At 32.8% G+C, this 23,480-nt stretch overlaps 1 protein-coding gene across 1 annotated transcript in view; it reads right to left on the bottom strand.

Annotated features, from left to right (window-relative positions):
- Positions 1–7,088: 7,088 nt before the first annotated feature.
- Positions 7,089–23,480, bottom strand: part of LOC114329281 (WW domain-containing adapter protein with coiled-coil homolog) — a 61,490-nt gene continuing 45,098 nt past the window's right edge. The window contains exons 9-10 of the mRNA XM_050661721.1: positions 21,085–21,212; positions 7,089–10,303 (exon numbers count right to left, since the gene is read on the bottom strand). Coding sequence (XP_050517678.1) covers positions 10,225–10,303; positions 21,085–21,212 — 207 coding nt within the window. The 3' untranslated portion in view covers positions 7,089–10,224. The remainder of the gene's footprint in view (positions 10,304–21,084; positions 21,213–23,480) is intronic.

Consider the following 23,480-nt stretch of genomic DNA (forward strand, 5'->3'; position numbering starts at 1 on the left):
ACAACTAAACTTCCCACTCTCTAGATTCACAACGTTTACGACGCAAGCCCGTGGCAACTCTATTTTATCGTCAGCAGCGTTGCCAAATCGTACCGTTTCATTGAATCACCTTGTAGAAATAAATACAATTTAATGTGGTTTTTCGATGATATTACTATAAAAATGTTTTCTAAAGTACGCCACATACAACTTTTTAAAGCAAATAAATCAATACACCAAAGTAGCTCATCGAATATACCAGAAAACTAAGAGACTCATTCATATTCAGCTGAGCGGGGTACTATTGTACAAGGCGTGAACATCCATAAACAAGAGATCTACTTGTTTTATGAAACGATCCCCTTGTTTATATAATTTCACAAATCAAACAATATCATTCCGCTGAACTGGCTAGTATTAACGAGTCTCTTAGTTATCATGTTTAGGTATATCTTTATATTTAAATTACTGAAATCAGCAATACTCTGTAAAGAAGGGTAAGTTATTATACATATACATGATCTAACAATATATAATTAATAACTGGATCAGTCTCTCAAGGATTTTTTAATTTGTTGAATTAGCAGTTATAAACTTTTATCACTAAGTGAGATTGCACGGCAATGTTAAACAGAAGATGAGTCATAAAGAACAGTAACTATAAGTTTAAGAGACAATAAGTACTATTTTAACTAACAACAATAAGTCTAGATCACTCGATTCTGAGTTATAGTGTGTTAAGTTTGTAGAACCAAACAATCTTATTTATATGCTTCGCCTGTTTCTTTGTCACTTTGCCCGGGAAAAATCTTGATCAATTTTAAACATACTTCCCGAGTAGCTAGAGATCTGAAATTTTCAATATAGCTCAGAATTCGATGACAATGCAATATTCAACAGCTTTTACATGGATGCATTGAATTTTATTTGGAATTTTAAGCCCTTTTTAAATTTTATGTGGTAAAATTAATTCTCAATAGATGGCGTTACTTTCTATGTCATGTAAATCACTTATTTCTTCTGTTTAATGTGGCGCCAACAACAAGTTAAAATGTAATAGTATATTTTTGTTAGAGCTAAACCATAATTTTCAGGAAAATGTATATAAAATGATGATTTATGAACAAAAATTCATTTTAATATTACAAATTCAATACAGTGTAGCTAAAGAGCGAGCTATCTTAGCCTCATTGTTGTTAGGTAAATATTATTTTTGGTTTCTGTTTTCATTTGGACAATTCTTTATGACTCACCCTGTATGAGGCATTGTTTTACATGAAGCTAACAAAAAAATGAATAAACAAGTTTTGATTTGAACTATTTTTAAATTAGCAAATATAATATGAACCATATTCACACAAGATGCTCGAGTCTAAACAAAGAATCTGTATAGGTATGTTGAAGTATCTATTCGTCAAATTATTCATGCTCATGTTGAGTGTTTCTTGTTACATTTTTAACCAGTTATACGTCTAAAAGTGGTAATCTGTCAATATAATGTAAATTTATACGTTTCTGAACTTACCGCATATGTTCTGAACTTACCAATAGTGTAAAATAGGCCCTCTGAACTATGTAGATCAGAAATTTCTGACCCAGTCAACATCAGTTAATAAAAACTTGTTTATTCATATTATTGTTGTGAAATTTTATATTGTACATATAAACCAACAATATTTTTAAAGCTTGCATCTATTAAATAAAAATTTATCTAAATAAAAGTATAATCTAGGGGTAAAGAGGGGTTTTAAAGCCGATTGAGATCCATGAGATTTTACAACCTATTTTTATGCATTTTGGCCCACTGAATCGGAATCTTTAACATTTATATTTATAATATTATATTTATAGTTGTTTAAATGTGTATAACTAATAAACTGATAAAGATATAAACTTTTTTAAAATAATGTTTTGTTTGTTTTAAAAAACAAACCAAACAAACTTTTAAATATTAAAATCGGTCCATTAGAAGCGAATATATTACAAATGTATTATTAATAATAACAAATTATCGACTATATCAGACATGTTTGTTCATAATTTTGCTTTTGCTTAACGTAAAAAGATTTAAAGCACCTCATTTTAGAGCTATGATTATAAGCATTAAAATGAGTTTTGAAAAATTACGTTTTATCAATTTTTGACGAAGTTATATCAGTTTAAAGTATACAATGTAGCTGTAGAACATAATTTAAAATGATTATAATGATTTTTAGGTGGTATGAGATCGAAAAATTTAGTATCACGTTAATGATGACTATATTACAATGGACAACGAATATTTCGAGCTTTACTAAATTCATTTTGATGCAGTTTTCGCTCAAATATAGTAATTTGAAATTGACCCAGTGTAGTGATATTATGACACTCTGTATAATTCATATAAAATATGTTTAAACTTCACTCGAAGTCAATAATCAAGGTATTATACACTGTTGAATTCAGTAGCCTCTAAGAACATTGAAATGACATGCTTGTTGTTAGTAAAGGCGATGTCGACATGACGTTGGGCTAGGTCGCGATATTATTATTGTAAACAAGTTGTTATGGTTTGGTTACCGCTTATGAATTGAAAATATAATGTATCTGAACTGAAATATAGTTTTATTTAAATAAGGACCAAAGGAGCAGAGTAATTACCATCCCTTCTGCTTCTTCAGGACACCAGCTGATGAGCTTAACTCACACATGGCGCAGTCCTGTCCCAATTCCTGTCCAAAAATTGGGATTATCATGTTGAAGATTTTGATTCAGCGGGTCAAAATACACAAAAATCAGTTGTAAAATCTCATGAAACTCAATCGGCCACGAAACTCCTATTTGTCCCTAGACTAGTATGCAAAAACGTCGATAATACGAGTGTAAACAAGGATATCGCAAACCAAATATAAAATAGTACATTTTTCCTAACTAACTGCATACAGGGTTGCGAGAAAGTCTGGCAACACGTTATTTTCTCGAAAACGGCTAGAACGATTTTTATAGATTTTACTGTTTCATCATCATCAATGGTGCTACAGCCCTATGAAAGAGCCTCGACCTTCCCAAGTCTATTACGGCAGTCAGTCCTATCCATTGCCAACCGTTGCCAGTTTGCTGCGCAGATTTTACTATTTACTGTTTAAAAAAAACTTTACACAAACTGGCATATAATAGAATCGGGTTGTACTGGCTTTGTCCCCAACTTGCGCTTTCCAAGTACTTTAACACTAGCTCTGTCAGAATTTTTGATATTGAAATTTATTTCCTGGATTGTTTTAACTGGATTGAGTGTTATTATATCATTTCCTCTTGCTAGGCTTACTAAGATTATTTTGTTTGTATGTATTCGTAAACATATATCTTCACTTTGCTGGTTTTTGTTGTATATCGGCAAAAATTTCTGTACATATTGTTTCTCATGAAAAAATTTAAAATTATTTACCATGTCAGTTGAAACAGACTGTAAAATGGGTACACTTAATTCATTTATTTTATCTTGTTATTATATCATTTCCTCTTGCTAGGCTTACTCAGATTATTTTGTTTGTACGTATTCGTAAACATATATCTTCACTTTGCTGGTTTTTGCTGTATATCGGCAAAAATTTCTGTAAATATTGTTTCTCGTGAAAAAATTTAAAATTATTTACCATGTCAATTGAAAGAGACTGTAAAATGGGTACACTTAATATATTTATTTTATCTTGTTATTACATCATTTTTTCTTGCTAGGCTTACCAAGATTATTTTATTTGTATGTATTCGTAAACATATATCTTCACTTTGCTGGTTTTTGTTGTATATCGGCAAAAATTTCTGTTCATATTATTTCTCATGAAAAAATTTAAAATTATTTACCATGTCAATTGAAACAGACTGTAAAATGGCTACACTTAATGCATTTATTTTATCTTGTTATTATATCATTTCCTCTTGCTAGGCTTACTAAGATTATTTTGTTTGTATGTATTCGTAAACATATATCTTCACTTTGCTGGTTTTTGTTGTATATCGGCAAAAATTTCTGTACACATTGTTTCTCATGAAAAAATTTAAAATTATTTACCATGTCAGTTGAAACAGACTGTAAAATGGGTACACTTAAGGCATTTATTTACCCTTACCCACCAAAATCCATAAAAATCGTTCTAGCGGTTTCCGAGAAAATAACGTGTTGCCAGACTTTCTCGCAACCCTGTATATAACGTATCTACATAGTCCCTTTTTGCTTAAAAACGTAACACCGCCTTTCATTCTCACTATTTACCAAGCAAAAGTCTAAGAGTATGTTTTTATCAGTGTAGTTTTTAGCGTTACATTTTCGCGGCAAAGGAAAGACACCCAATCTTTCTTCTTTACAATTGTAAACCTGTATCACAAAAATTAAAAAGAAACAATATCAGTAAAATAATTAAGCGGCCACAGTGCCAAAAATGCTAAAAATATGTACAAAATACAAAAAACTGCTTTTTACAAATATACTTTTGTAGTAAAAAGTAAGATTCAACGTTGGAAAGTTTTTCATGAAAAAGAAGGCGTTTTGTTTTTCGTCAGTTAACAAGAACGTCTACGTCTTTCATTGAAAATTGAAAACATTCTGTTATTATTATTAGTAGTCAAAAAAGTATAGGCCTAACATGTTTCGAACATCTTGTGTGACCACTCTCACCGCCCTATAGTCCAAGAGCTGGGAGCGGATTTTGTGCGTGATAAGCAATATGAAAAAACTATACGGGGATATGTTGAATTAGTTGTGTAAATGACTTTCCCCAACGGCCGGAAACCAGAGCGGGGGACGAGGGTAGTTATAAGGGGTCAAAGTTGCGGTTTTAATTATTTTTTTTTGTGACGCTCATGTCCGCATGATAGTGCACCAAAATTTGGGAATAAGTAGGTCATGACGTAACTAAGTAAAATCTCTAGGGGCGGAACGCTGCGTGGCCGACAAAGGGGTGGGTGTAGGGGTGAATATAAAAAATATAAGGGTTTTTTTGCGACGTTTGTGATTGAGATAGTGCATCAAAATTTGGGAATAAGTAGACCCTGACATAACTAAGTAAAATCCCCAGAGCCGGAAACCAGAGTGGGGGACGAGGGTAGTTATAAGGGGTCAAAGTCGCGGTTATTATTTTTTTTGTGACGCTCATGATCGAGATAGTGCACCAAAATTTGGGAGTAAGTAGGTCATTGTTTATAAACAAATTAGCACTCCGAAATCTTTTTTCAATTATTGCTCTGTAACTCAGAAGATTTTAACGTTAAACCAAAAACACTCAACATAAAAATTCACTGTAATTTAATTTTGCACATAGATATTTTTTTTTCGATTTCCTTCGGCGGAAATTTTCCTCGGAAAATTCGGGTTTTCCAAACAAAATCTTTATTTTCAACTAAAATTTTAGGAAAGTATATAATTAAATAACTTGGTGACATAAATCTTTTTTGTTATGAGTGTCTTGAAGATATGAAAATCTGTATGTACAAAGAGGACCGGAATAAAAAGGTAATGGTTCAAAGATTGAAATCCTGTTGTTTATAACTCTGTCGCAAATGCCGGTCAAATTTGACCGGTTATACCTAGAACCACTCAATCCGACTTTTTGAAGTTATACTTCTTTAGGCGCGATTGGGAGTGAATTTTCATTATTCTGCGCGCATGCTCACAGAGACAGTATGGCGTTAGTTGCTAAATCTTTCAAGTTATGATAAATGTATCAGTGCAAAAAATAGGTGTGAAATAAATATATTAGTGTTTTTAGTAAATATATTTATAACTTTTGTGTCTTTGGACTAGTCTTCCTCGGGAGTAAGATAAGTATTGTTAAAACATTTATATTTATTATACTTCACTTCGTCTGTTTGTTACCGTGAATTGTCATTATGTCCGAGACTATAAAAACAGAGAGCTCGTAGCGTTATTGGTATAGCATTCGGCTAGAGATCGAGAGGTCTTGGGTTCAAATCCGGACCATTCCTATTCTTTTTTTTATTTTTGGAAAGTGATAGGCATTAAAATTAGTTTAATATTTAAATAAAATTAAAATAAACTGTTTAAAGTATATTTATTTCGTTTGAAATTATATAATAGAAGTATAACTTCTTACGTGCATACAAAGTACACACATTCTTTTTTTTCTTTGAAGAAGCCGTGCCCTTTTCAACAGCGTTAACTTAATTAGTTTAATCTGATATTTTCTGAGGGGTTCCATTTGTTTATAAGCCAAAAAATTGTTTCTTTGTTCCTGAGACCGCTCAAATAGTCCAATTTCAATTCTGTAAAGTACGTTGAATAGGTATAATGCTTTTTTATACGAAAATCATAGTTATTCTGGTGTATCATAATCTTTCTGGTTATTATTTTGACCAAAATTATTTAATTAAAATTTTAATTATTGCTAAACTATTGGTTAGGTTGTCGCCGGCCTCCTGATATATAATCTACTATAAAAAATTTTCATGTCATCAATTTAATTATTGATAAATAATTATATATATAGACCGGTCACTCTAGTAGAGTATAGGTCGCTCAGGTTCATGAGCTCTTTTAATCCATTTCATGCGGTGGATTGGTCCGCATAAGCCCTCTTCATTATCCTTTATAGATTTTCGTGTTTTTTTTGCTTTCTCTGTGATCTGTTTCCATTCTTTCCTATTCTGTATTTTTTCTCTCCAGCCTGTAATTTCCATATTGGATATATCCTCTCGCAGTTGATCTTCCCATCTTATTTTCGGTCTTCCTCTAGGTCTGTTTATTACTGGCGTCCAATTTGTTATCTGCCTGATTAGTTCATCCACTCCTCTTCTTTGGATGTGGCCAAACCATTTTAGTCTTTGTGCTTTAATGAATCTCACTATGTCTTCTCCTTCCATTAGATTTCTTATTTCGTGATTCATCAGAATTCGTATTTCTCCTTGATCTGTTTTAATTGGACTTCTTTCTATTATTCTCAGTTTTTCTTCATCTTTTTTTGTAAGGCACATTGCTTGTGCTCCATAGGTGATGACTGGTCTAATTGCCGCTCTATATATCTTTGTTTTTGTTTTCTTGCTCAGGTTTTTATCTTTAAGTAGCTTGTGGTATTTCCAGAATGCCCTATTCCCTGCTTTAATTCTTTCATTTATCTCAATGCTTCTTCTGTTTTGACCATCTACTATCACTCCTAAGTATTTAAAGCAGTCAACCCTTTGGAATACATTATCACTAATTCTTATTTCTTTTATTCTTTTTATTTGGTCTTGAGTTCTCGTACTTATTAAGTATTTTGTTTTTTTCTGGTTAATTATTAACCCCCTGATTTTTGCTTCTCTTGTCAATGTTAGCAATGCATCTTCTAGGCTTCTCTTGTCGCGGGCTATCAATCCTAGGTCATCTGCATACCCTATTATTTGTGTAGAGCTTTGGATTATTGTCTTTTTTGTTAGTCCTGTGTTTCTAATTACTCCCTCCAAGGCTATATTAAAGAGAGTTGTTGATAGACTGTCGCCTTGTCTTACCCCATGTTCTATGTTGATATTCTTTGTTTCACCATCCACTGTTTTAACCTTTGCTGTTGAGTCCTTCATTGTCATTCTGGTCAATCTTATTAATTTTGCAGATATATTCATATTTTTCATTTCTTTTAATAGCTGTTTTCTGTAGATGCTGTCGAAAGCCTGTTGGAAATCAATAAACAATATGTGCAGCTCTATGCCATGTTCGTAACTTTTTTCGATTGTTTGCGTGATAAATAATTACTTCCCTAAAATTTTAATTGAGAATTGCAGATTTTTTTGAGAAAACTCGGATTTTCAAGTAAAATTTTTGTTGAAGGAAATCGGAAAAAAAACTTACTAGAACTAAATTACGGTGAATTTTTATTTGAGTGTTTTTGGTTTAAAGGAAAAATCTTGGGAGTTACAGAGCACTAATCAAAAAAAAGAAGATTTAGGAGTGCTAGTTTATTTATAAATAAAATAACACACTTTCTACGGACTTGTCATACCCCATATTACTAATATATGCAATCTTAAGATTCTATTTTAGCAATAAAATAGCTGGTAAATAACTTTTCCCAAAAATGGCATTTTTTCGATAATTTTCCCAGACTATCAACAAATGTTGTGGTGGTTGCGTAGCCAATAAATCCAATAAACCGGAGCGCCAACCCAAATTTTGAGCAGTGTCAAAATGATAACGTTAATATCCCCAGTTGTAACTAATGTCGAAATTAATAAGAATCGCTATAACTTGCGACCATCATGGCGGAGTCGAAATTATATTGCGACCTCGCAATTAATTAGAATCAGGCCCCAGACTGAGGTTTTTGCTTTGGTGGCCTCCATTGATGAAGACCCTAAAGCTAAGAGAATCAACATTTACACAAATAACCAAGCGGTTATTCTGGCACTAAGGAACCCACTCACGAAATCAAAACTGGTGAGAAACTGCAAAGATCTCCTCAACAACCTGGCAAAAGACAATAAAGTGTCTTTAAAATGGATGCCGAATCATGAAGGGGTGCATAGGAACGAACGAGCAGATATGTTGGTAAAATGCCAGAACCTTTCTATGGCATCACTAAAGATGCTACGAAACACGAGGTTCAGAAATGGCTGATAATGAATCATCCAAAGAAATGTAGAACCACTCAAGGGCAAATCCAGACTAACAAAATAGTCAAGAATATTGATAAAAAAACTCTCGAACAGTTTGATGAACCTCAATACACAAGATCAAAACGGTCAATGAAATGATGACTGGACATTGTCGTTTAATAATCCATCTATACAAACTAGGTAAAGTGAATGATGAGTGAACCAAGCGAAAGAAATATAGTCGCGTAAAGTCTTTGTCCTAGACTTTTTTGAACTACTAAAATACACAGACCTTTCTTTACATGTCGTATATATCGTAGGAAAAGAATTTCGTTCATTGTTAAATTAAATTATCATCAATACGACAAACGCTATAAATTTCCGACAACTATACACCGATTTGCATGATCAGGAATTTTTATACTTATATATATTTACAATACTACTTACTATGTCCTTTAATATTTATATACACTATCCAAAATAATTGTTGACAATAAAACTGTTCATTCAGACATATGAGACTAAAAAAGGTCTGTTAACGTCAGTCTACACAGAGTAAAAGCCATCTTTAATATTACAACAAGAGAAAATACGTTAAAATGGCGAAAAGAACATAAAGATTGTATACATTCACGATGTGATGCAATACAATGGAGTGATGGGTCCAGATTTGAAGTGTTTGTTGGAGAAAGTAGGAGTCAGCAAAGTATGAGTCGGTTGAGATAGACAGCCATGACGTCACTCGCCCACCAAAACCTCCACCCTCCACAAGCCACGTCCGCCAATGAGAACGACGCTCAATGACGTCACAAAGGCCCACGCCTATTCTTTTCGGTCTGTCAAATCTTATTTTAGGTTCTCATCAAGTGACGTATGAGACGTCGAATGAAAGGGGAAGGGATATTCGCAGTTAAAAATAAGGCTTTTTTTGAAATTTAAACGTCAACGAAACTTATTTTCAAGAGTGACGAACACAGTGACAGAACTGTCACACAGTGACTGTCTTTTATTATAAAATCAAAGTATACAGGGAACATAGAAATGTCAATGTCAATATTTTAAATAGTCTATATGCCATAAACTTTCCGCACTGGTATCCATATTAAAAATTAATTGCCACTAAGCACCTCGGCGCCTGTAATTGTTTTATACATAAATAATAAGATAAAATTAGTGTGCACATAGAAACATAAAATATAATTTTATATGTACACAATGGTACTTTACGAACAGTGACCTAATATATGAAGAAGTTATTTAAAATACCCCTTTTAGTCTGGAAGCCAGAGAGGGGTTGAGTAATACAATGCATACTCAACCCCTTGGCTCTCAGACTATTTCACTCCCAACCATGCAAAAGTCTTATGACTTAAAAATATTGAATTTGTTTATAAATTAACATACGTAAAGTGCTCAGTAAGCGATATCCTCATTAAAGGCTTAAATCTAAAGTTAACCCCGTCAATAACTGCTATATTTTCAACAAAAAATCGAACATTACACTCTAAGTTGTTTTCTCTTTTTGTTTTTACAAAAACACCCTACTAGTAGGACTTAAACTTATATCGTAGAAATGGACGCCGATCAAAAGAAGATCTGATCGGCTTAAAAAACAACACAAATGGTTTTTTTCCACTCAAGTTAACTTGTTGACAATAATGACTAAAATCTTGTGATATTTGACTACTAAGTATCGTCCGACATAAACGAATTTTGTGACTTTAACTCTTCTAATTCCTTTATTTGCTGACGTAAAAATAATATTCTGAAAATAAAATAGTATAATTAGAAACATACAACACAGTCACGGTTCTTAGACATTTACTAAGGTTGCCTGCTCCGACTAACCAATGAACATTAAGCCCGCGTTTACTTCACGAGAGTACAGTAATTTGAATCGTTATATGATTAATCGATATTTTTATATCTTTGATGTGTGGAAAATAGTAAAGATAGTTGTGAAATAAAGATGTTTAGTGGATTATAATACCTAATTATGGAAAACTGTTAATATTTGGGTGGTTTGGTACTTAAAATTAATCAGGACCGGTTGTTCACGTTTATCCAACGGTTAATGCAAGATTTGCGGAAATCTAGGACTTCAATCTCATTCTACACTGAAAATTTATCGCTTATACTGAATTTACATCAATACCGGATTAACTATTGAATACATACCGTCCTTAGAGGTCAGCTAGGATTATGTGAATTAGAATTACTTGTATAATTTATTGTAAGAATTTAAATAATAGGACATAAATTTGGCCACACAACAGCCTGTACCTAGCATTCTAAAATTTCATCAACATTGTTATTACGTTAATACATAATTAAATTTCAACGTTTTAACCTACCCTATAAATATACAGAGAGAGTCTGTAATTTGGAATAAATTCAATATCTCAAATACTAATTGTTTTTTTAAAAAATGCTCAGACCCGTCGATTAGTATTTCAAATTGTCCTCTTTGACATACAATAATAATGTATACAGGGTGTCCCAATTTAGAGATATGACGTCATCGTTATTTTTTTTAAATGGCAACACTGTCATTTTGACAGCTATTTTGATAGGGTGTGTAAAGTTACACATAACTGCTAAATATAAAAATTTTATTTTCTACCATTTACAAGATAATAAAAAATAACAAAGTTATGTCTGTAATTTGGAATAAATTCAATAATTCAAATATTAATTGTTTTTTTTTGAAAAATGCTCAGACCCGTCGATTAGTATTTCAAATTGTCATTTTTGACATACAATAATAATGTATACAGGGTGTACCAATTTAGAAATATGACGTAATCATTGATTTTCCTTAATGGCAACACTTTCATTTTGATAGCTATTTTGATAGGGTGTGTAAAGTTATACATAACTGCAAAATTTCAAATTTTTATTCCCTACCATTTACAAGATAATAAAAAATAATAAAGTTATGAAAAACAAGTAATCAAATAATAATTTAATTATTTCAATTAAGCAAAGGCTCATAATGTTGCCCTTAATTATTGTCAAATAGTCAATGGGCAACATTATGAGCATTTGCTTAATTGAAATAATTAAATTCAATCTTTATTCGATTACTTGTTTTTCATAACTTTGTTATTTTTTATTATCTTGTAAATGGTAGGAAATAAAAATTTGAAATTTTGCAAATATGTATAACTTTATACACCCTATTAAAATAGCTATCAAAATGACAGTGTTGCCATTTAAGAAAATCAACGATGACGTCATATCTCTAAATTGGGACACCCGGTATACATTATTATTGTATGTCAAAAATGACAATTTGAAATACTAATCGACGGGTCTGAGCATTTTTTAAAAATACAATTAGTATTTGAATTATTGAATTTATTCCAAATTACAGACATAGCTTTGTTATTTTTTATTATTTTGTAAATGGTAGAGAATAAAAATTTGATATTTTGCAGTTATGTATAGCTTTACACACCCTATCAACGTAGCTATCAAAATGACAGTGTTGCCATTTAAAAAAATCAACGATGACGTCATATCTCTAAATTGGTACACCCTGTATACATTATTATTGTATGTCAAAAAGGACAATTTGAAATACTAATCGACGGGTCTGAGCATTTTTCAAAAAAACATTAGTATTTGAGATATTGAATTTATTCCAAATTACAGACTCTCTCTCTGTATATTCTTATTTAAGCTCCTACAATAGGTACGATGTACAACTATAATAAATAACTTTTCATGGATAATTAAAAATAAGTTTTTACGGGAAACAACACCAAAATTTCAAATACAAAAATATAAAGTAAACTAGATAATATAAGATAAATAATATACATACATACACATTCAAAGATCGAAGATCATTACCGCAACAAATTTAAAAATGGGCTTGTGTACTCTTGTGTCGTAAGTCGAACATTTAAGTCTCCCACCACAGTCGGAGTAGGCAACCGTAGTAAATGTCTAAGAACCGTGCAACACAATTTTGTTTTATATATATAATGGTATTTGATAGAGAATGATAATGTTAAAGATATCATGTGATACCGTCATGTTAGGTCTCGTTCAGATGAAAGCTTTATTAACGCCAGTTAAAAAAATCGTTTACAAGAGGCTATAGCGGAACAAGATGGTAAATTGCAATTATTCTTATTTGGGATTGATCACTCGAAAGTACAAGATTAAAAACTCTTTTGACCATATTTTTAGCTCCCTAGGTGGCCCCAACGGTCCCCTATAGCAAACAAGGTTTTTCAGAAAAAAAATTTTTTTCTGAGCGATTCTTTGCTTTAGAAAATATAAAAAAATTCATAAAGCTACATTTTCATGCCCACAAACACTCGGATTTATTTCAGATTTTTGTTGCATCAAAATTGAGTTCAGCAAAATATTTTAATTTTTCAAAAAAATTTTAGGTTATGTAGTTGATTTTTGACAAACTTACTTGGAAAAAACCCATTTTTTGCGATTTCCCCAGCACATACACTCAACTGCATGTCAATAAATAACGATTTTTGATAATTTTTTTGTTATTTCTAATAATTCTCAACCATTCGTTGGAGAAGAGCCTTTATTAGTTCGATGCCTAGCTCCTGGAGGAAAATAACCCTTCTATTACGTTTTTCTTATATTTCATTGTGGGTTGTTAATTGTAAGTAAGGAAAATGCGTTCAAGAAAGCAATGTCTAATAATGCAAAGAATGTTTATAACAGTGCAAATAGCAAAAAAACAATAAAAAATTAATAGCAGGATAAGACTAATTCCAAATGAAAGTACACATATTAGATAAGATGTGGAACATTTTTCACCAAATCTGGATGAGGGGAACATGGGTTGGGGGAGCGCTTTTAGGGGTGAAAACGGTTTATTACGATTTGCGGCAAAACGGCACATCCTATCGAAAAAAGTTAAATCACAAAGTTTTAGGCAATAAAAAGATCTACAACTTTTGTAAATAAACATTTTTCACATAACGTCAAAATATCCGAGAAAATCGGAAAATTCGATGTTTTTGATTTTGTTTTTTTTTCTCACTGAAAAAAATATTTTTTTTTTACCAAATATGGTGGATTATGTCCCAAACACGCTGTAATTTTTTTGTATAAAAATATTTTTTAAAACTCTTGTTTTTTATGTTTAAGGGAAACTGTAAGCATTTTTTCAATTGAAAAATCTCCCGAAATTTTTTTAGCTTTTTTAAAGAAGTTGGCATTTTTTTTTGTTTATTGAGACCTCTATTTTCTGATGGTGTAAAAAAATATATACGTTACTGTGGAAAATTTTGCCACAAAATGCAAAAATCGGAAATTTATTTTCAACCCCTCACCATTTTCAGATTCTCAGACGTAATGTAAGTTGCATAGCGAGTAGGTGCAGCCCAGCCGGACGCCGCTCCGCGGCCATTATGTGTACCATGATGACACATACAGTGAATCAAACGTACGTTTTAAACATAATTTTGTGAAAAGAATTTAGTGAGACTGGATGCAATAGTCAAAAATGTGGGTACCGAAAGCATGGTTTGAAATGTACCAATTTATGTTCAAATTGTACTTCTGATAAATGCTCCAATGTCGAAAAACCATTTTTTATTTGATATTAATGAATATGATGACATTATGGATGAGAAACCAACGCCAAATGAAGAAAATTTAGACGAAGACCATGATGGTCTAGAAGATTTAGAGGAAACTGCAGAATCTGTAAGCATTACCGAATGTGATGAAGAAATGCCATCAAAGAAGCAAAAACTTAATTAATTGATGAAAAATTGGCTATTAAAATTATAATAATTACTTTCTTTTGTATCAAATAAACTTTTCCGTTAAAAAAGTTGTTGCGACTTTTAATTTGGTTCATGAGAAAAAAGTTTAAAAAAAAATGTAGTTTATAGGTAAGTAGGCCGACTTAAAAAAAAATAGTTTAAAAAAAATAAAAAACACGCTTTTAAAGCACTAAAAATTTAAAAATAATTTTAAAATTAAAGCTAGTAATATTTTATTTCTAAATTTTTAGCTTTAAAAGCGTGCTTTTTATTTTTTTTTAACTATAATTTATTCACAAAATTAAAAATCACAGACAACGGCATTAGTGTAGTAAATTTTTAACAGAGGTTCGTTGGTTCCTGCTCGCTATGCAACTTATATTACGTCTGAGAATCTGATAATGGTGAGAGGTTGAAAATAAATTTCCGATTTTTGCCTTTTGTGACAAAATTTTCCACAGTAACGTATACAGAGTGGCCCAAAAGTCTGGAAACGGCCAATTATCTCGTAAATTGCTAGTCATAATTGTACAAAATTTGAGGTACACCTATTTTCGGATACGGAGATTCCATATTTGATATTTGCAATGTTGCCAGATTTGCCGTTTCTCTCATATTATTAGTAATTTTGGTTTTTCAAATTCATCATCCTGTATATTCAGTCATTATTGGAATCTCCTATTCAATACGAGTTCAACCATATGTAACACTTATGATTTTATGTAGTCTGGAAGGTCTTAAATACATAAAACAGTGCAAAATATGTAGATTTTAATAATTTTAAATATTTAAATGTAGAATGTCTGATTTTGACATTTGTTCACCATTTACATTATTGACTAAAACTGACAGTAGTTATGTTTTGAAAAGTCCTGCAAGATAAACTGCTTCTCTAAAATGGCTCTTAACGAAAAATAACGAATTACTATTCTAATGAAAAGAGGGTATGGTGACAGAAAAAGATGTTTTTCTACGAGCGTGCAAAAATGTCTACTTTCGCGCACGCATTTTAGTTTAGAAAGTTTCACTTTTCCACACGCGTGTTACTTTTCCGCACGCGGCTTTTACTTTTCCGCACGCGGCTTTTACTTTTCCGCACGCGTGTTAATTTAGATATGTTAATTAATATGGCCTTAAAGTAATTATAATACATGCAATAAACTAATATTTAGATATTATTTACTAATTTATTTCAAATATATCTTAATGTGTTCCTGTTTTAATGAAATTAACGCGACAATTCGATGAAATAAAATTATTTTGACATAATATTCGAAAGTCAAATCGGTAGACAATAACAGTCGTTTTGAATCATCGTCATGGAAACCAAGATCGTCGTCATGCTAACTAATGATGTTGAAAGTTTGGTTTTGACAACCTTGTCAAAGAATTAATTTGTGTATGTATTTTCATATTAATTAAATCATTTGATTAAGATTTGGTAATTTTTTAAAGACTCTTAGAAAAAATATTGTTCCTAACTCTTGCAGAAAGTCTCTTTTCCGCACTTGACTGCTTGCCGAACTCCCTCTTCGCGTCGTTCGGCAAACTGCAGTCGCGTGCGGAAAAGAATGACTTTCTGCACTTGTTAGGAAAATAACTATATTGTGAAGTAGCCAACTTGTTCAATGATACTTTCCCAAACCGTTCTCCTATTCATAAGGCGACGGTACAAAAAACTGTAAAGCGATTTGAGGAATCTGGAGAAGTAAAAGATAGATACCGATCAGGTATACCGAAAAGAGTTATGAATAACAACAAAACTTTAGACATAATGCAAAGTTTGCATGATGTAGGTCGCAGGGTTGCACAAGTACATGATGTAAGTCGTTCTTCAGTCTTACGTGTACATATTACGTAAGAATAAATTTAAACCATACAAAATTAACTTATTGCAAGAATTAAGTGAAGATGACTTCGATCGTAAATTACAGTTTACTGAGGTAATGATGGATAAAATTGAAAATGATGAAAATTTCGTTACAGAATATGTTTTTCCGATGAAGCAACCTTTACACTGCGTGGAAGTGTAAATCGACACAATTTAAGGTACTGGAACGACGTAAATCCACACTGGATGCGTGAAAACCATACTCAAAGACCACAAAAATTAAATGTATGGTCAGGTATAGTAGGTACTCATTTAATTGGGCCATTCTTTATCGAAGGAAATTTAACGTCAGATAGTTACGAAATGTTACTTAGAAATGACACTACACTAAGAAACTTGTTTGGGGCCAATTTTAATCAGATATGGTTTCAGCAAAATGGAGCTCCAGCTCATTTTGGTGTAAATGTTCGGCGTTATTTAGATGAGATATTTCCCGGACGATGGATTGGTAGACGAGGTAGAATTAAATGGCCTCCACGTTCACCTGATTTCAATCCTAAAGATTATTTTTATTGGGGATACTTGAAAAATTCAGTTTACAAAACTAAACCAGCAAGTCTTGCTGAGCTAAGGCAACGAATTATCGATGAATCTCGAATAATTTCTAGACAATCATGGAGAAATGTGGTAGACGCATTCTACCATCGATTAGGGTACTGTCAACTCACAAATGGAGTACATTTTGAACACTTGATAAAGTAACCATTATGTTAAAAAATGTTGTAATCTATCAATTGTTACGTTTTAATGTAGTTTAAAATAGTTAGTATTAAAAAATTTATTGAGACAATTAGGCGTTGCCAGACTTCTGTTTTATGTATTTAAGACCTTCCAGACTACATAAAATCATAAATGTTACATATGGTTGAACTCGTATTGAATAGGAGATTCCAATAATGACTGAACATACAGGGTGATGAATTTGAAAAACCAAAGTTACTAATAATATAAGAAAAACGGCAAATCTGGCAACATTGCAAATATCAAATATGGAATCTGCGTATCCCAAATTATGTCTAGCAATTTACGAGATAATTGGCCGTCTCCAGACTTTTGGGCCACTCTGTATATTTTTTTACACCATCAGAAAATAGAGGTTTCAATAAACAAAAAAAATGCCAACTTCTTTAAAAAAGCTAAAAAAATTTCGGGAGATTTTTCAATTGAAAAACTGCTTACATTTTCCCTTAAACATAAACAAGAGTTTTAAAAAAATATTTTTATACAGAAAAATTACAGCATGTTTGGGACAGAAAGAGGTGTTTCCACCATATTTGGTAAAAAAAAAATTTTTTCAGTGAGAATAAAAAATAAAATCAAAAACATCGAATTTTCCGATTTTTTCGGATATTTTGAGGTTATGTGAAAAATGTTTATTTACAAAAGTTGTAGATCTTTTTATTGCCTAAAACTTTGTGATTTAACTTTTTTCGATAGGATGTGCCGTTTTGCCGCAAATCGTAATTAACCGTTTTCACCCCTAAAAACGCTCCCCCAACCCATATTCCACATATTATCTAGTATGTGTACTTTCATTTGGAATTGGTCTCATCCTGCTATTAATTTTTTATTTTTTTGGTCCATTTTAGAGCTATCTGCACTGGTCTATAAACGGTTCGCTAAACTCAGACACAACTGGCTAGTGATTTTAATAGGTATTTTGTTAGTAATTATTAACTATTTAGTAGTCAGCGAAATCACTAGCCAGTTGTGTCTGAAGTTGTGTTGAGCCAGTTGTGTTGAGTTTAGCGAACCGACTATAACAAGTTTTACCAAGGGTAGACGTTTTGTGCCCACCCATTTATTTAACTCAAGATATTATTTTTTTTTCTCAAAAATATAGGTAGAACCACATTAACATTCGATAAAGGGTCGTCTTTTTAACAATAAATAAGTTTTGAACAATTTTGGAACACGAAATAAATATGTTACAAGGGAATACCTATTGGGTGGACATTTTTTACCCACCCTTGAGCGTTTAAGGGTTAAATGTGACAAAATAAGGATTTTTGTTTCCCTCCATCCCCTCATTCAAATGGTGATTGATTACCATTTAAACGTTATAGTTAAACGTTATGGATTGAATTAATAAAGTAATTACATTTAATTTCATAGTAGACCTTTTTTTGTTCAAATAATGAAATTTTATAAAATTACAAGGTAGTATATTTTAGGGAAATACCTATCATACTTTCCACTTGTCTTAACATATTCGTGGCATTCACGCAGCACGTCAAAGCTGTCACATTTCATATTATTTCTTAAACAGAAATGTATCCATCGTATTTCGATTAAAATACTCAAAAAGTATTTTGTGTCTAACCTGTAAACAATAAAGGTGTTAAAATATAAGGGAAATGAAACAACATTTGCAATGCGGACGACCTAGAAGACCTATAAGTTCTTATGAACAAAATCACATACCACAGTCAACAATATAGACTCAATATACACCCCTGATAAAAGAGTGACGCTATACAACTATCTCATCATCATCATCCTCCTCCTCCTCCACCACCAGCCCTTTGCGTCCACTGCTGGACATAGGCCTCCCTCATTTTTGTCCATTGTGCTCTATTTTGAGCACTTTGCATCCAATTTCTTGACATTTTCTTGAGATCGTCAGTTCAACGAGTAGGTGGTCTTCCTCTACGTCTTTTGTCTAATCTCGGCCTCCACTCAAGTAATCTCTTCGTCCACCTCCCATCACTGATTCGGGAAATTACATTGATAACTCCTGTTCTTCATCTTAAGTCTTCATTTCTAACTCAGTCACGAAGCGATATACTCAGCATTGACCTTTCAATTTTTCTCTGGGCTATTTGCAGCATTTTAGAAGTTGTAGCTGTCAATGTCAAAGTCTCGGCACCATAAGTCATCACAGGCAACACACATTGGTCAAATGTTTTACGTTTTAAAGAAATTGGTATAACGCTTTTAAAGATGTCTTTGAGTTTTCCATAGGCTGCACATGCTAGGTTTATTTTTCTTCGTAGTTCACATCTTTGTTTGTCTCTTGTGATCTTTATTTCGTGTCCAAGGTATGTATATGTATTTTTCCATTAGCTCTACTTCGTTGTCTCCAATATTGATATTTCCGCTAGGTACTAGGTTTGTCATGAATTTTGTTTTGGAGATGTTTATTTTAATACCTACACTGGTACACACTAACTGAAGTTCATGTAGCATTGTACATATCTCCTTGAGGTTGTCAGAGAATAAAACTATGTCGTCTGCGAATTTCAAATTTGTTAATCTTCTACTGTCAATATTCAGGCCTCGCTCTTCCCAGTTAAGTTTTTTACAAGCATATTCTAGTACTGCGGTAAACAGTTTAGGCGATAAGATATCGCCTTGTCGGACTCCTCTGCCGATTGGGATATGGTCCGTGTTTTTATGTAGATTCACCGACATAGTTGCGTTCTTGTATGTATTGTAAATTAACCTTGTGTATCGGTAGTCAATGTGGCATGCTTATAGTGCTTCCAGAATTTTGTCAAATTCTACCGTGTCAAAGGCTTTATGGAAATCTACAAAAGCCAAAACGAGTGGTCGATTGTATTTTTGATTTTTTATTACCGTTTTAATGCTCTGTAGGTGATCATTTGTTCCAAATCTATTACGAAATCCCGCTTGCTCCCTTGGCTGGTAAAAATCAAGTTTTTTCTCAAGACGATTCGTTATTATTCTTTGTTAAGGAGACAACTATCTCGGCACCATAATAAATGAAGAATGGTCCGACAACCAACAGATAAGAGTGAGCATCGGAAAAGTTAGATCCAGCGTCAACCAGATGGGGACCTTCTTCAAGAACCCCAACCTCTCTTTTGGTATAAAAGTAAGGATGCTGCGATGCTACGTCTTCTCTGTCCTCTTTTATGGTGTTGAATCGTGGACCTTGAACGCAGACAACTGGAAGCATTTGAGATGTGGCTATATCGAAGAATACTTAAAATCCTGTGGACTAACCAACACACAAATGAGGAGGTCTTCAGAAGAATGAAGAAGAACCGAGAGCTACTGACCACCATAAAATCTCTTCTTCTTCTTCTTCTTCTTTTTGTATAGACATGACTGTCTGTTTTTTCAATGTGCCTCTAGTAAGTTGTCGTTCCATCGTTTTCGTGGTCTTCCCACTGATTATCTTCCTATTGGGGAACTGTCTCTTGCTGTCCTGACTACCCTATTTGTTGTCATTTGGCTTATGTGGTCATTCCATTCTACTGTTCTGTTTCTTACCCAGTTATTAATGTTATACACCTTGCATATGGTATCTCCGTAGTACAGATATACAACGGAGATACCATAAAATCTCGAAAGTTATAATACTTTGGACACATTATGCGAAATGAATCCAGATAGTCCTCCTACAAGCTGTAAGGGAAAATTATTGAAAAGCGAGGTACAGGAAGAATACGAAGATGTAGAACATCCTGGTTAAAGAACCTCAGAACCTGCTTCAACATAACATCTGTGCAACTTTTCTGCGATGCTGCAGATAAGATAAAAATTGCCATGATGATCACCAGCATTCGTCATGGATAGGCACACCAAGAAGAAGACACAACACCGACCTGTTCTATAAAACTAAATTCATACAATTCCAATAGGTCATTGTTCTCAAGCTTAAGCTAGAATCATCTATTCAGGTTTGTCTATTTTGAAATATTAATTTGTTGGTGAACTACCTATCCTTTGGTTGTGTTCATGTCAAATTAATTGATAGTGGTAGGTCACATACTAGTCATACAAACAGGTTATTACTTTTACTGTTACTTTTGCTTTTTGTTCATCGTGTAGACTATTATACAGAAGCAGAGGAAGAGGGAGAAAATGATCGCAAACTATTAATTGTTTTCAATAAAAATTACCTGGTATATAATACAAAATTAAAATTACCTCTGTTCTTGTAAAGTTGCTTGTATTTCTGTAAGTCGAACTATTGACCTTGCAGATTTGAGTTCGGCTGAAACCTTGGAACATTGTATACTGCCCATTATATGCGCTTCTTCTGCCAACTTTTGAGCCTGGAAAACAACAAATAATCAGAATTGAATATTTTTAATAAAAGGTGTCTACTACAATTTTTTTTGTAAAAAAGGGTGAAAATCAATATATTTATTATTGTTAAACAAAAATAAAAGAGAGAAAAGAAAGCAAAAGATTAGATTAGATGTATCCGAGATGAAAATAATAAAATACTAGTTCACGAAAAGGATGTCAAAAAGAGATGGAGAAAGTACTTTGACAGCTTATTAAATGAAGAATTTCTCAGACAGCCTGTAGAGTCAATGGAGACAGTAGCAGCAATGGTCACCAAAATAACAAACGAGGAAGTGGCTCAAGCGGTTCAAAAAATAAAGAAAGGAAAAGCGGTAGGACCAGATGATATTCCTGGGGAACTATGGAGAGCATTGGGAGAGATAGGAACAAGGTGGCTAGCAGGTTTATTTAATAGAATTATGGAAGTTGGACAAATGTCAGACGAATGGAGAAGCAGTATACTACCTGTCTACGTAAACAAGCGAGATATACAACAATGTACAAACTACAGGGCTATAAAACTGCTTAGCCACACCATGAAAATATGGGAAAGAGTAATTGATAGACGGATACGTGAAGAGACCGAAATATCCGAGAATCAATTTGGCTTTATGCAGGGCAGATCAACAACAGATGCAATTTTCATTATAAGGCAGTTGATGGAAAAATACAGGAGTAAAGAAACAAACGCTCATATGGTATTCATTGATCTTGAGAAAGCATATGATAGAGTTCCTCGAGAGATTCTGTGGTGGGCACTCAATAAGAACGCTGTGTCTAGAACGCTGTCATATTACAAAATTACTAAAATTAGTTAGAATGTTACAGGGCGTTCGATAATATACTGGCGGACCAAACTTATGTTTTTTAAATGGAACACCCTATATTTTATTTTATGTTCGAAATCTTCTTAACTTCCATATCACAAAAACATAAAGGTTTATTATGTTATACGGGATATTTACAAAGTTATAACCAATTTTCTATGAAAATCGTAACAAGTTCAACTCCCTGTATAAATAAAAATAAACACCAAATAAAATGGTATAATTAACTTACGTATAAAAATTATTTTAGCAGTATTTTGTATATATCATGTTAACTAATATTTATTTTGCTTAACCTGAATATATACTTTTATACGCATATTGTTTTATTACAATTAAGTTTGAAACATCTGAATAATTTTGCTTCCCTTCCCCTTCCCTTAATAAAAATATTTTCTATCAAACAAACAACAAATACTAAAAATATCAAAATAGCGTGTACCAAAATATAAAGTCACCGCGCACGCTTAATAATGACGTCACTGGCTTGATGAAGTTTAATTCGCGTGTACCTAACTTTTTTATTTGCGTACACGTTAGCGTGTACCTAGACACAGCGCAATACGCTAGGAGTCCCTGGCGAATATGTAAAGATTGTGAGAGATATGTATGAGGGAGTAACGACTAGTGTTAGGACAGGTGTGGGAGAGACTGATAAATTTCATGTGAAAGTAGGATTGCACCAAGGCTCGGTGCTGAGTCCGTATTTATTCTCATTAGTTTTGGACCAGATAACAGCGAACTACAGGGTAACATTGCATGGTGCTTAATGTATGCTGATGATGTCGTATTAGTAGGAAATAGTGAAAGAGACTTAGAACAAAAACTGGCACAGTGGAGACCTGCTCTGGAGGAAAAAGGTTTAAAACTTAGTAGGAAAGAGACAGAGTATTTGCAATGTTCATTTAAATATGGAGTTACTACAAATAAAATGGTATCTTTGGATGGTGAACTGATTGTAAAAAGCAATAGTTTTAAGTACCTGGGATCGGTATTACAGAGTAATGGAATAATAGATGGAGATGCATGCAGTAGAATTAGGGCTGGATGGATGAAGTGGAAGGAAGCGAGTGGTGTGCTGTGCGACAGGAAAATTCCAATGAAGTTGAAGGGAAAATTCTATAAAACAGCCATAAGACCGGCTATGATGTACGGAACTGAATGTTGGGCAGTGAAAAACAAAGAGGAACAACGAACGCATGTGGCGGAAATGAGAATGCTTAGATGGATGAGTGGAGTGACAAAAAAGGATAAAATTAAAAATGAGTATATTAGGGGAAGTCTAGGTGTGGCATCAATTGATGCCAAAATGAGAGAGCATAGGTTGAGATGGTTTGGTCATGTTCAACGTCGAGACGCTAATCACCCAATACGAAGAATTGCTGAAGTGAAGACCTGGGGGGAGACGATTAGGCACGACATGTT

This window comes from Diabrotica virgifera, chromosome 9 (assembly GCF_917563875.1).
Source record: "Diabrotica virgifera virgifera chromosome 9, PGI_DIABVI_V3a".
NCBI lineage: Eukaryota > Metazoa > Arthropoda > Insecta > Coleoptera > Chrysomelidae > Diabrotica > Diabrotica virgifera.